At 44.9% G+C, this 15,186-nt stretch overlaps 1 protein-coding gene across 2 annotated transcripts in view; it reads left to right on the forward strand.

Moving 5' to 3' along the window:
- MIGA2 (mitoguardin 2) overlaps positions 1-15,186 on the forward strand; it is a 30,303-nt gene that overhangs the window by 219 nt on the left and 14,898 nt on the right. Inside the window, exons 2-5 of one of the 2 annotated variants that reach the window (XM_024192999.2) lie at positions 2,511-2,754; positions 4,712-4,922; positions 6,373-6,485; positions 14,455-14,572. In XM_024192999.2, the coding sequence (XP_024048767.1) occupies positions 2,659-2,754; positions 4,712-4,922; positions 6,373-6,485; positions 14,455-14,572 (538 nt within the window). In that variant the 5' untranslated portion in view covers positions 2,511-2,658. The remainder of the gene's footprint in view (positions 1-2,510; positions 2,755-4,711; positions 4,923-6,372; positions 6,486-14,454; positions 14,573-15,186) is intronic. The other variant, XM_024193000.2, reaches the window with a different exon arrangement.

Below are 15,186 nucleotides of genomic sequence, written 5' to 3' on the forward strand. Positions count from 1 at the left end.
GGAGAGGGTTATTGTCTCTTTGCTGTCGGGGGGGACTCGATGGGGCCAGGGGCAATAGGGACCAGCTGGGTGAGCAGCCCCCCGGCATCTCTCGGCCCCCCGGTACAGCTGCCCCGACCTGGGTGTATGCCCCCCGCAGGGGGCTGGCTGTGCTGGGTGGGGGGTGTAATGCAGCCAGCCCCCTGCGGCCGGCGTGCCTGGGGGCGGGGGCTCGTGCCGCGATGGAGCTCGCTGCGCTGGGGAGCGGTGGCTGGCCAGCATGGGGTGCGCCCTGGGGACAGGGCTGTGCCGCGATGGAGCTCGCTGCGCTGGGGAGCGGTGGCTGGCCAGCATGGGGTGCGCCCTGGGGACGGGGCTGTGCCGCGATGGAGCTCGCTGCGCTGGGGAGCGGTGGCTGGCCAGCATGGGGTGCGCCCTGCCCCTGGGGGCGGGGGCTCGTGCCGCGATGGAGCTCGCTGGGCTGGGGAGCGGTGGCTGGCCAGCATGGGGTGCGCCCCCGTGGCTGTGCCGCGCTGGGGTTTGGCAGAGATGGCTGCCTTGTACCGGCATTTGTACTGGCGTCGGTGGGGGGGGGGTGCCGCTGCAGAAGTGGTGGGGAGGCAAGGTTTAGACTTTGGGGGGTCGGGTGCCTGAATAGGGCAGGGAGGTGGGCATGCTGATTCTGGGGCTAGAAGGGAGTAGCCAGAAAGGCAGCTTCCTAGCACTGGGGTTTGACTTGGGAGCAGAGTCTGTGCAACACTGAACGCTGGCAGGGGGCAGCAGCAGGATTAGGTTCCCATAGTGGGGTTCATAACAGAGCAGTGAGGGAGATGCCCCCCCCCCCCTTCTAGAGTTTATGGGAGTTTGTGCTGGGGAAGGAAGTATCTACGGAATGGCTTATGAGGGAGTAGCCAAGGAGGTTGCTGAACCACGCTCAGGTTTGTATTGGAGCACCTCCGGCAATATCAGAACGGGTTTCTGGGGTACGTTATCTGACTTACTGTATCCTTGAAAATAGTTTGCTTTGCATCCGTTTTAAATTGATGCTTTATAAATAATTGAACTCGGCATCCCACAATAATGGAAACGAGAAATTCAATCACCTTACATTATTACAATAGTAACAAATAAAACCAAGTAATTCCAAAAGACCTGGCCCTTTAAAATCCTTAATTTTCTCAAAAGGCATATTAATTGCCTTAAGATTACAGCCCAGGAGGGATGGAAAGGGTATACTGCATTCTTTGTTAACTTATGACATTCCAGTAGAGTTCTAGACAAAAGAAAATACGTAACTTCCTATACATTGTTGCTTTTGCTTTTGCTTTCTCTGCTGATATAATTGAAGCAATATGTGTTGCTATTGCCTGTGTTACCAGCCTCCAGAGTTGGGTATCAGATAATTTTTTAAAGTTTGAAAATAGCAAGACAGTTTTTGGCTGTTGGTCTCATTACATGCTGTTGCCCCTTAGGCAGTTGTTACAATTGTGATCCAGTTATTATTTTTCATTGCTGCTATCAGTATTTTTGGTGTTCTTTTCTATCTAATTCTGCCATTTGAAGGTCACATTGTGCTGTTCCAAACAGATTTTCCTTTTACAGTCCGAGTAACACCACTGCGCTTCGGCTTGTGCTCTCTGAGGCAATGCAGAGAAGGCAATCCATGCTTTGATAACTTGCAGGCTGGATTGCTGTAATCCATCACTCCATGGATTAGCAGATGCATGTACTGAAGTCCTGCATTTATTCAAATTCTCAAGTTGTTTTCTCGATCTATATATTGACTAAATTTTTTATTTAATACAAAATTGTTCTGTTGCCATGGAAAAAATTTCTATCTGTTTGGACCTGTGTATTCTAGACCCTTCCTACTTTTCACTTTCATCTGCATTTAAAAGCTATACTTCTGCATAACTCAGCTTCCAATCTGATTGGCTGCATCCTGGAGGCTCTAAGATCTTATGTCTAGGTCATTGGACTTGGTTACTATGGGTTAGGAATTGTTTTACTGAACTGGTTTAAAACATGACAAGTTTGGCTTGTCAGTGAGACAGGGGCCAAACAATGGAATAACCAAATTTAAAGAACATGCTTTAGTCAAGGTACAGACCAAGGCTATAACATTTAACACGTTTTGGTTCTACATGCTGGCTGAACAATGCTTGTTCAAAGCTAATTTGTCCACAACTGTACTTAAGCATAGCCTAAATGTGGCTGTGGTTGAACTGGCGGGTGGGTGGGCACTGTGGATGTGGCCAAAAAGTGATCTAGTCTAAAAATCTTTGGGGTTGCAAGCTCCGGAGCTACTTGGATTGGGAATTCTCATCCTTGTTTAGTTTGAGAGGCAGACATCACTGTTTGTAAGAATAAGCTTAATATCTCTTTTCTGTGGTTTATCCCATTATAGTTGTCTTGCTATTTTAAATGGATTGTAATGTGCCTTCAGCTGCGTTGTACGAAAATTTCTTTATCAGAGGAGATTGTACTGTTCTTGCTACTATTTACCATATTTTTTTTCCTATTCCTTGCAGAGAGAAAAGTCACAATTGGAGACCGATTCTGGAATCCCAAGGCACATTTTGAAACAAAGTTGGATTTCTTTGTGAACTCTCTGAGCAGTTCCCATAAGTGTCCTTCCCACACGCTGACTCCTGTGCGTATTCTGAGCCTCATTCAGACATGGCCTTTCAGAGAACGGAGGGAATGTCCATCATCCAGGCCTTGGCAATGACAGTGGCAGAAATCCCTGTGTTTCTTTACACGACATTTGGGCAGGTAAAAAAAAAAAACAGCTGGATTTTCTGCGGAGTTATTTGGAGTTTTCTTTTACAGGGCTGTTTGCAGCAGTTGTTTTGGAGGGTGATGAGAAATAACAGGGTGGTGCTGGGGCAAGAGAAAGGGAGGATTTAACGGTTGCTATGGGGTGATTGCACTTGTTTGAGGGACTGCGGAAGGAATCGGGAGTAGAGGCTTTTTACAAGAGGTCAGGAGTCATCTGGGGAGGTTTGGGGAGCATCCTGCAGATGAGAGGGAAGGAGGGACACTTGTTGGGGAAGCTTTGATGGTGGGTTTGGCAGTGAGGAGGGGGGCGTTGAGAAGAAGGCTGGTCCACTGGCTAAGGCCATAATCTAGGATTTGGGAGATCTGGGTTCAGTTCCCTGTTCTACCACAAACTTCCTGCATAACCCTAGACAAGTCATTTAGCCTCTCTATGTCTCAGTTTGTCATCTGTAAAATGGGGATAATAGCACTTCCCTATCTCACAGGGGTGTTGTGAGGATAAGTGCACTACAGATTGTGAGGTGCTCAGCTACTGCAGTCATGGGGGCCACATAAGTATCAAACAGAGAGGGGAATTTAGCTGTGAAGTAGGGAAGGGTTGCAGGAAAATTGAGGGTTTGCAGGCAAGTATGGTTAGATGCTGGGGAAAAGAATGGGCACTGTACAGAAACTGCTCTGTAGAGAACATTCGGTGTATATTGCTCTGTGTTCCAAGAGACAGAGTTTTTGTGGAAACAACAAATTTTGATAATTTGTTGGGCTGATCATAATTGTACTGAATTTTCAAAATTCGACCAAGTTTTGGCCAAGTAGAAATTGAAATTGTAGTCCGAAGTGTAACAGCTAGTTTTATAAACATCTGAAAAAGTGGGGGTTATAATTATGGAGGTGACACTGTCATAACTCCAAAATTGCTAATGCCGCATGCTATTCACCCCACTTTTCTCTGTACCAAGCAGAACCTTTGGGTCATTTTTAGTTTAGAGACACTCAGGTATAGTTTTTGTTAAACATGATTATCATAAATGGAAAAATATACTAATGCAACAGTAGGGATAAGACTAACTGCCCCCAAATCAGGAAATTCAGAGTTGAGGTTAATAACAGTAACTGTCTCGCATATAAGTATTACAGTAAGTGCTTTCCTAATAATAAATGTACTGCTATTTTGCATTTATTTAAGATCTTATTGTGAAGACTTCCATTGACTACATTGGGCTTTAGATCAGGCCTGAAATGGCCCAGACCTAACCCGCCTCCCAGCTGCCTAGGGCTTTCTGGACATGCCATCTACCACTTCTCAGTCCTCAGAATGATGTCTCGGGTACCTCTGCCTGGAAAATGATGGAACTCATTCAGAACGCTGTAGTGGGACATGTATATTGTCCCCTCCACTCCCCATCCCTCTTTAGGTGGATGTAAAATAATTTGTAGCATTTGTAGTGTAACTTACATGTGCCGGGGTGAAATCCAGTCCCCAGTGAAGTCAATGGGAGTTTTTGCTATAGACTTCAGTGGGGCCAGGATTTCACTTCTGGTTGTTAGTCTGGACCTACAATCTTTTGAGCAGGATCGCTGAGGCAAACTCCTTTGCTTGTGAAAAGTGCCATGGGATCTTTAATATCCACATAGAGAAGGCAGCCCCTGAGGTTTCAAGCTCTCATCTGAAATGATTATACAGAGAGAACTGCTTGTAAATCATACAGGACTCTAATTCTATCTGCAGTCTATCAGATAAGATATTCTCTCCTTCACATCTTGTCCTGAAGAGTTTAGCATTGCTGGGCACTATTGAACAGTTGCTGTGTTCTACCCCATGGATGTCTATATTTCACTGGTGGGTAAATCAGTGCCTGTAAAGCGCCTTTTGGTCCTAGCTGTCCTGGATTAAAACTGCTATATAAATGGGTGGTGTTACATTGTTGCTCTCTTATATCTCTTGTGTTTAAAGTCTGTCTTCTCTCAGCTGAGACTCTCCCCAGGCCTGAGGAAGGTGCTGTTTGCTACAGCTCTTGGGACAGTTGCCTTAGCTCTTGCCGCGCACCAGCTGAAGCGGCGTCGACGTCGAAAGAGACAGATCACCCCAGAAAAGTGTGGCATTAAGCCTGGAGGAGTCCCTGCCCCCTCTTTACCAACCAAGAAGGTCCCTTCAGTGAAAAAAGGTTGGTATTGCAAAAGCAGATGCTGGGGGGGAAATGCAACGTAATGTTAAAGGAACCTTTGTGTAAGCAATATTGGCTGGGAGGAGAGAAATATAGGACAGAAGCCCAGGTAGTTCCAAGCAGATGGGTAGATCAGGTTGCTAAAGTAGTTCAAAACACTATACAGAGGCAGAATGAGACCGGGAGGCGAAACTAATCAGACAGTAGCCTAATAGGAGCCACAATGCAGAATAGATAGCAGAACACGCAAAATCATTACCCTAGAGCACAAGTGATTGAAAAGTGGCTGCAGGGCTTTACAGTGAGGTTTGCTGTTGCCATCAACTTTAACACAAAAGGAGACTATCGACCCCACTGTGTAATACTTTCACTTGATGTGTGGGGCTATATGCATGCAGTGACCCACAGCCCACATCTGTGTATTGATCTTGGTGACCATGATTGGCTCCATTTGATGCCTATTAGGTGTGGCAGTGGGTTTCTGACAAATTGCTAATGTCATCTGCCCAAAGCATGGGCATTGGCAGCGCTGCCCTGAAATCACCTTTAGCAGTCTTTGGAAGCAGTAAAGGAGGTGGTGTAGTCTGGAGGAGTGAGGACAGGACTGGGAGTCAGGAGATTGTATTTTAAACCCAGCTTTCCCACTAACTCGCTGTGTGACTTGGGCAAGTCCCTTCATTGTTCTCTTGGTTCCCCATCTGTAAAATGGGATTAACAATTACCCAGCTACCGCAGGGGGTGTTGTGAGGATTAAGTATTGTCTGTACAGCACTGTGAAATTATGAAACTCTATAAAAACACTAATTATGAAGTCAAGCAAGTTTGCTGGCTGTATTCTGGCAAGTTTGCTGCTGTGTTTGCACTAACGATACTTATTTTAGCACTGTACATGGCAGAAGAGAAGTGAGGCATTGATGCATAATATTTCTCCAATAACACTTTTCACTTGCGTACGTCCTTTCATCCAAAGCGGTGAATAAGTATTCATAGTTCCATATTCAATGGGGAAACTGAGCCAGAGGTTAAGTGACTTGCTCAAGGTGACAAAGCAAGTTAGGAGGGAATAGAACCCTGACTCCCAGCTGTAGCTATTAGAAATACGCTTCCTCCTCCTTCTGCACATCCCTTAACTCAGCAGATCTATGCCCTGTCACTAACTAATCACAGTTCCCCTCATCGTCCAGGACTGCAGTGAAGCCATTTTGCTTTGAACCAGATTTTTCTGTGACTGCTTTCTTTTTTACCCCACTGAGAACTGATTCTCCTGGAGACGGCACTGCCCTCTCAGCAGCCTTCTGGAGACTCTGCTTCCAGTGGTGCTAACCTGGGGCAGCACAGGACAGATTAGAGTGAGCAACACTACATCTGATTGCATAGGTTCCTTTCTCTGATTGCTGTAAACAGAGTGGGGAGACCTAAAGGCTTGTTTTTACCATCCTTCCAATTACAGGATACTCCAACAACAGAGTACAAAGTCCTAGCAGCAAGAGCAATGACACACTCAGCGGGATTTCCTCCATTGAGCCAAGCAAGCATTCCTGCTCCTCCCACAGCCTAGCCTCGGTAAGAGACCCTAACACCATTGCTATCTGCTCTAGCCAGCAGAGGAAGGAGTCACACTTACCTGCCGACCCTTAACAAGATTGTTATTACTCATCCAGAACTAGTAGAGTGGGTGGAATTTACTTGTCCTGAAAACAATTGGTTTTGTGTCAGAGCTTTTGTAGCCCTGCAGGTCGAGGTATTGGCCCTTAAAATTCCATCATTCTGATTACCAGTGTGCTTTATTCCCCACCCCTCCAAACTTCAATTCCAATATGATTTTAGGGCTGCTGATTGGAGATCAGCCAGAGCTAAAAACCAATTGTGATACTGTACCTGGCCATTTTGGGATGTCTCCAGTGACTGAGGTAAGAAAGGGAGAGCTTTATAGCAGAGAGAGTAGATGTTGGTTCAACATAAGCACTGCAGCCTGCGCCACTGCAACTTATGTACAAAGTGTAGACATTTAGGGCCCTTCTTCTGCTGGGAAACTTTCTAACCAACATTAAAACTGCTTAGTGCTGTAGCATAGACCCTATTTTATAAATTAATTAATTAATTAATTAATGGAGATATCCTATTTTCTAGAACTGGAAGGGACCTTGAAAGGTCATCGAGTCCAGCCCCCTGCCTTCACTAGCAGGACCAAGTACTGATTTTGCCCCAGATCCCTAAGTGGCCCCCTCAAGGATTGAGCTCACAACCCTGGGTTTGGCAGGCCAATGCTCAAACCACTGAGCTATCCCTCCCCCTTTTTAGGCCCTTTAAAGTAGCCTGGACCAGAAAAAAATGGTTCAGGTCAGGCTACCTTGAGCCTCATAAAACTGGGTCTATACTATGTCTTCAAGTGATTTTAAAACATCTCCCCAGTGCAGACAGGCTCAAAAAAGACGGCTAAAAATGTAGATGTTGCTTATACCATATACTAGGTCTACACTAGCAATTGTCAGATCTCCCAGCAGTGTAGCTCCATTGCTAGTGCAGTCTGGCTGCCAGCATTTCTATAGCTGTGTTATCTAACTCTACTCCGAACAGGTCTAAATGATGCTGCGTCCTGTCTACACTAGTGCTCCCATGAGTGGGGCTGTGAAACAGTGGGAGACTTCCTGAAAACTGCCAGGGTAGACAAGGCATTTGAGTGGAAGTTACTCGTTAGATCTTCTACCAAGCCAGCTGAAGCATAGGAAGATTTAGGCAGCGAGTTTGTAAAACCTTGGTTTGTAAAATCTAATTTTCTAACTCCACACTAACTCCTTCAGTTCTCCTGTCAGCTTCTCCCTCCATCCATAGGACAAGAACTGGTTATATAGCTCAAGACTTTTCCATCTTTTTGCCCATGCCCAGCCAACAGCAGAAGATACCAAATAGATGTACAGGTCATTTTTCTTTGTCTCAGAGAACGGGTGGGTGGGAATAAACCCCTGCCAGATTTTTCTGTTATGTTGCATGGATCACAGCTAACTGGAGAGTGAGTAAAAAAAGGCTTTTGCACAGCCAGGGGTTAGCTCAAATAGGCAAGGCATGGGGGGCACACATCAGACAGTGAGCTGGCTCCATCCCCCTTTACCAAGCCAATGGCTAAGCAGCAAACTGAAGGAATGGGGGTGCGGGGTAGCCTCCCTCTTTCCCATGGATGTGTTTCTTCTCTCATTTCCTGGTATTCTTGGTTTCAGAGAAAGGATGGGTGGGAACAAACCTCCCTCCCATGTTGCCAGACTGCAGTGTTCCCAAATAATTGGGCTAGTTAATTTGATTGTGTGGTGGGGGAGAATAGCAGAAAAAGGATCTTCCACTGAAAGCTAGTTTTGGAATCTTGACCTATTTTATTGGGGAAACTTAGGGTGAACCACTTCTGTAATGGGTGAATACAGAACCAATTCAAGATCCACTTCTGATGTTTGTGAGAGATATGAATGCGGGTTTCTAAGTGGTATATATTTGCCTCTAACCTAGCAATATCAAACTGACTTGATGGGAGATCTGAATTCCATTTTTAAATCTGGTTCATGGGTACAGCTATACATTTAAGATCACATACTCGGCTCTATTCACAGCTCAGCTCCCACTGATGTCAGGGGGAGGTTTGCATAGAGATCAAAGGTAGAATCTGAATTTATGTAGTAATTAAACTTTTACTTGGGATCATTATGTATTAGTTCAGTACCCTATTGTCACATTTAGCATTGCTTGGGGGGGAAATGTTCAATTTTAAGACAGCTGCTGTTTCTGCCCTTTTTCTTTTCCATCTCCTGTGTCTCTCTCTCTCTCTTTCCTTCCCCACTCTTGCATCTTTCTTTCCTTTTATTCCCTTTGCATTTCCTTCTCTGCAGTAACTCCCAGTTCCCACACTCTGGGCTTCACTTCCACCTCCTTCCCCATTGCATCTGACAAAAGGATCTGCAATGATAAAGCTAACTCTGGCCTTTAAAGTACTGTCCTTAGGCTGTCAAGTTTTCAGCCTAACAAGATTAATGGGTGGTGTGGAGGGAGTTCACACTTCTTAGAGTAGTTGTTTCAGGCTGCCTGTGGATTCAGGTTTGCACTTAAATACTAGGGACACATTTGGAAGGCTTTGTTATTTCTTTACAGTCCTGAGGGTTAGAAACCACTTTTTAAATGGAAGTGGAGATTCTTCAGAATCTGCATATGCAAGGTGGCTAGATCTCCTCTGTGGACCAAGGACACCACTGCTTTAGTCAAAGGAACTGAAGATGGGGAGGGGTGGGTGAAGCAGTTTCTGTTCTTACCTTCAGAAATTCACACCTTGTTAAGGTGAACAGGGTGGGGAAACTAATCCATTGTTTGGTGGTAGGTTCCTGTTAGGCTGCTAAAGTGCAGGGGCAGGCTCTGCCCTCTCACATTCACCAGCAGTCATTTCATAGTAGGTAGACTGGAAGGGAGACACCAGACAGACTCCATTCCTGCTTCTGAAACATGGTGAGTGCAGGACCTATTCAGAGACAGCCTTCAGAGCAGATATATTCTCTAGCATATTTGGACTCAAAACCTTGGGGCTCAGTTTTGTGCAAATCAGGGTAAGTGGACTCCATCTACAATAGAAACGCAATTTAAATGCAGTTTGACTTCTTTAAGAGGTAACTATAACAAGACTGCTTGGAAATAGTGACCATAATATAATAACATTTAATATTCCTGTGGTGGGAAGAACACCTCAGCAGCCCAATACTGTGGCATTTAATTTCAGAAAGGGGAACTATGCAAAACTGAGGAGGTTAGTTAAACAGAAATTAAAAGGTACAGTGACTAGAGTGAAATCCCTGCAAGCTGCATGGACACTTTTCAAAGACACCATAATAGAGGCCCAACTTAAATGGATATCCCAAATTAAAAAACACAGTAAAAGAACTAAAAAAGAGCCACTGTGGCTTAACAACCATGTAAAAGAAGCAGTGAGAGATAAAAAGGCAACTTTTAAAAAGTGGAAGTCAAATCCTAGCAAGGGAAATAGAAAGGAGCATAAAAACTGCCAAATTAAGTGTAAAAATGTAATAAGAAAAGCCAAAAAGGAGTTTGAAGAACAGCTAGCCAAAAACTCAAAAGGTAATAACAAAATGTTTTAAAAGTACATCAGAAGCAGGAAGCCTGCTAAACAACCAGTGGGGCCCCTGGAAGATCGAAATCAAAAAGGAGCACTTAAAGACGATAAAGTCATTGCAGAGAAACTAAATGAATTCTTTGCTTCAGTCTTCACGGCTGAGGATGTTAGGGAGATTCCCAAACCTGAGCTGTCCTTTGTAGGTGACAAATCCGAGGAACTGTCACAGATTGAAGTGTCATTAGAGGAGGTTTTGTAATTAATCGATAAACTTAACAGTAACAAGTCACCGGGACCAGATTGCATTCACCCAAGAGTTCTGAAAGAACTCAAATGTGAAATTGCGGAACTATTAACTATGGTTTGTAACCTGTCCTTTAAATCAGCTTCTGTACCCAATGACTGGAAGATAGCCAATGTAACGCCAATATTTAAAAAAGGGCTCTAGAGGTGATCCCGGCAATTATAGACCGGTAAGTCTAACGTCAGTACCGGGGTCAACAAACATGTGGGCAAGGGGGATCCAGTGGACATATTGTACTTAGATTTCCAGAAAGCCTTTGATAAGGTCCCTCACCAAAGGTTCTTACGTAAATTAAGTTGTCATGGGATAAGAGGGAAGATCCTTTCATGGATTGAAAACTGATTAAAAGACAGGGAACAAAGGGTAGGAATAAATGGTAAATTTTCAGAATGGAGAGAGGTAACTGGTGGTGTTCCCCAAGGGTCAGTCCTAGGACCAGTCCTATTCAACTTATTCATAAATGATCTGGAGAAAGGGGTAAACAGTGAGGTGGCAAAATTTGCAGACGATACTAAACTGCTCAAGATAGTTGAGACCAAAGCAGACTGTGAAGAACTTCAAAAAGATCTCACAAAACTAAGTGATTGGGCACCAAAATGGCAAATGAAATTTAATGTGGATAAATGTAAAGTAATGTACATTTGAAAAAATAACCCCAACTATACATACAATATGATGGGGGCTAATTTAGCTACAACTAATCAGGAAAGAGATCTTGGAGTCATCGTGGATAGTTCTCTGAAGACGTCCACGCAGTGTGCAGCGGCAGTCAAAAAAGCAAACAGGATGTTAGGAATCATTAAAAAAGGGATAGAGAATAAGATGGAGAATATCTTATTGCCCTTATATAAATCCATGGTACACCCACATTTTGAATACTGCGTACAGATGTGGTCTCCTCATCTCAAAAAAGATACACTGGCATTAGAAAAGGTTCAGAGAAGGGCAACTAAAATGATTAGGGGTTTGGAACGGGTCCCATATGAGGAGAGATTAAAGAGGCTAGGACTTTTCAGCTTGGAAAAGAGGAGACTAAGGAGGGATATAATAGAGGTATATAAAATCATGAGTTGTGTGGAGAAAGTGAATAAGGGAAAAGTTATTTACTTGTTCCCATAATATAAGAACTAGGGGCCACCAAATGAAATTAATGGGCAGCAGGTTTAAAACAAATAAAAGGAAGTTCTTCTTCACACAGCGCACAGTCAACCTGTGGAACTCCTTGCCTGAGGAGGTTGTGAAGGCTAGGCTATAACAGGGTTTAAAAGAGAACTAGATAAATTCATGGAGGTTAAGTCCATTAATGGCTATTAGCCAGGAGGGGTAAGGAATGGTGTCCCTAGCCTGTTTGTCAGAGGGTGGAGATGGATGGAAGGAGAGAGATCACTTGATCATTACCTGTTAGCTTCACTCCCTCTGGGGCACCTGACATTGGCCACTGTCGGCAGACAGGATACTGGGCTGGATGGACCTTTGGTTTGACCCGGTATGGCCATTCTTATGTTCTTATGTAAAACATATGATTTATAGTTAGAGCTACTTCTGAATCTATTTTTTTTCATGTACAGTCAAGTACTCTTCAAACAAGTGAGCCATTCTGGTCTCTAGCCTTTTTTGGCGGGAGGAGTGCGGGGTGGCTGAGATTTCCCCCTTATGCTTTGTACTAGTTACTTCTCCAGTGCTACTCTGCTGTTCTGTAAATCAGGATTTACCAACGGGATGAGTTAGAAAACATAGTAAGAAGCTGATTTAAGAGATGTGTAGGTTCAGAGAGAGAAGAGAATTCACTTTAGACAAAAACATACCCTAAATTCTGGTACGTTTGACTCCTCCTCCACCTCCCGCCCCCTTCCCTTTGACAAAAAGTCTTCCAAGACTCTTGCTAAATCCTTTCTATACTTGGTGAGTTCCCAGGAGTGTTCAGCCTGTGTCTTTTTCCTTGCATCCTCCAGAAGTTCAGGATTAAATTTATTTCCATGGAACTGTAGTGTTAGCCAGTCTCTGGGCAATACTGATCATTCTTTCTGGTTTTCTTAACCCTGGGATTAAGGAGACCTTATCCTTAAACTGCTGAGGTGAGTTCCAACTCATTTGGCTCTTGGAACTCCATCCTTGAGCTCTGAAGACAGGAGAGCAGAATTAGCTTCTCTAAAACACCATACAGTATCCCCAAGATCATCTCCTCCTCCTCACATAGTGTCCCCTAGAGCAGCAGTGCATCATACCACCTGGAATCCCTACGTTCCAGTAATGCAAAACAAATTGTAACATAATGGTTCATGAGAGATGAGCAACTAAAATCAGGTCTGAATTGCATGTGGGGAAGAAAAGTGTAATCAAAATGAAGTGATTTTAAAATCTCATATTTTATGACTTGCTCTGGCTAGAAACAACTGTTGTACAATCACATGCAATGTCCGTATCCTACAGCCTTTGATAGTTTGCAGTATCAGATCTTAAAATGCTTTTATGGCACTAGCCCAGCACACTGAACTAAGACCTAGAACAGTGTGTCTCTTGCTTCTGCTCAGCCCCCACCTACAGAGGCTGATTAAGATTTATTGAGGCCCCGGGCACAAAGAACATTGGGGGGCCCACACCCCCATCACGGGCCCCCGCCCCTTGCTCCTCCCTTGCCCCCCACCGCCCTGCCTCCTGGCCAAAAGTCAGGCCATGGTAAGAGCTGCTCAGGGAATCTGGGCTGCCGTGAGGAGCCCTGGACCCTCTACCTGTCCTGGATGGCACGCTCTGGGGGGCAGGGAAATGGGCTGGGGGCTGCTCTCTCCTCACAGCTCCCCGGGCAGCTCTTACTACAGTCTAGGGTGACCATATGTCCTGTATTGGCCAGGACAGTCCCCTTTTTAAGCCCTGCCCAGGCTGTCCTGACTTTTTTGGCAAAATGGGACAAATGCCTCCCTTCCCCTTCTTGTAGCAACCGTCCTGGTGTCCTCCTTGTTTCTCTCCTCCCCTTTCTTCATCGCCCTCGCCAGCATTCCAGGCAAGCACGCTAAGGATGTGTCTATACTTTGAGCTCAGAGTGTGATTCCCAGCTCGAGGACATATACCTGTGCAGCCAAATTTAAGCTATGCTTAAGTACAGTTGTGGAAATTAGCTTGGAACAACCATTGGTCAGACAGCATGTGTGAACAAAATATGTTAAGTCTTCTAGCCTAGGTCAGTACCTGCAGTAAAGCATGTTCTTTAAGCCTGGTTATTCCATAGTTTGGCCCGTCACACTGAGAAGCCAAACTATTAGCATGTTTTAAACCAGTTCAGTAGAACAATTCTTAGCCCATAGTAACCAGGTCCAATGACCCAGACTAGATCTTGAAGCCTCCAGAGATGGAGCCAATCGTATGTGCCTATGGTTTCTGATGGGTACGTACTTGGGGTGGCTAGCCCCTCCCTCTGCAGCTACACTCTGTTGTTAGCATACTAGCTTGATCCCGACTAGTACAGCTGTATCTCCTTAAGCTGAGGAATCACCCACCCCCTGCTCAAAGTGTAGACATACCCCAAAGTGAGCTTGGCTTGTCATTGCTTTGTAAGCCAGTGAGTGGGGTCAGGTAGAGAGTATTGTACGAACACTACTTTCTTATGTATGTTTAAAGAGGTTATCAGGCTCCTGGCGGGAGGAGGGTGATACTCTTTGCCTTGTGAATGGATTTTGTCTGTTGTGTTAGGACTTGGCCCGAAGCATTAGGGCCCCTCTGCAGCTCCCTGTGAAGTAGCTCTTGAGCACCAATGTCTTGCACTGAACTTTATGGACACGCAGAGCTAGGATGGATTTGGATTGCATAGCACCGATCTCCCTGCCATCTACATTCTTCAGTATTTTCACCTTGGAAAAGCAAGAGAATACTGAAAACAAGCCTGAAAATTGCAGGAGAGACTGAGGCCATGACTACGCTATGGGCACTACACCAGCACAGCTACAGCCCCCATAGCGTAGCTGTTTCCTACAGAGACAAAGGGTTTTCCATCGCTGTAGGTAATCCACCTCCCTGAGCAGCAGTAGCTAGGATGATGGATGCATTTTCCCATCAACCTAGCCGTGTCTACACCTTATGTCTACGTCATACTTGAAGGAAGTTCTAAAAGGAGCTGCTGTTCTTTCTTCACTGGATAGATAGTGGCTGTGAACTCTTCCAGCCCAACACCAGCATCTGCAGGGCCCTGGGAGACGAGAGCGATGGAAGATCCTGGTGCAGCTGGCGACTCTAGTGCTGAAAACCTCTATATTCAAGGTAAACAAAAATTAACCTTAACCTGAAAGAATAATCCCTTCTGTTGTGAGAGTAGGAGTACTGTCTCCATGTTCATTCGGTCCTTGTTCCACCAACAGATATGAACACTGTCTCCTCCTGTGCTTAACATCAACATTGTTCCACCAACAAACTGTTGTTCACCTGGAGAAATCAATTTCCTCTCCTTGGATGAGGAATGGTGATGGTTTCATTGAATCCTAACCCAAATGAGACAACCTCCATAAGGGAAAGAAATATCTGTTACTTCCTTGTACAGTAAATCCTCACTTAACGTTGTAGTTATGTTCCTGGAAAATGCGACTAAGCGAAACGATGTTAAGCAAATCCAATTTCCCCATAAGAATTAATGTAAATGAGGGGGTTAGGTTCCAGGGACAGACAGACAGACACAGTCAGAGGGTGGGATATTTCCCTTACTGCTAAATGATTAACTAGCAATTGGCTGAGCCTTCAAGGGTTAACTCTCTCACTCTGCAAGGCAGCAGGAATGGAGGGAGATATGGGCATTTCCCTTAAGTACACTGCCTTGTTAATTAGATCAGCTTGCTGAGACCGCAGCTGCTGCAAGCTCCCTCAGTCCTGAGACCTGCTCT

The sequence above is a fragment of the Terrapene carolina genome, unplaced genomic scaffold, assembly GCF_002925995.2.
Source record: "Terrapene carolina triunguis isolate 2854851 unplaced genomic scaffold, T_m_triunguis-2.0 Scaffold238, whole genome shotgun sequence".
Lineage (NCBI taxonomy): Eukaryota > Metazoa > Chordata > Testudines > Emydidae > Terrapene > Terrapene triunguis.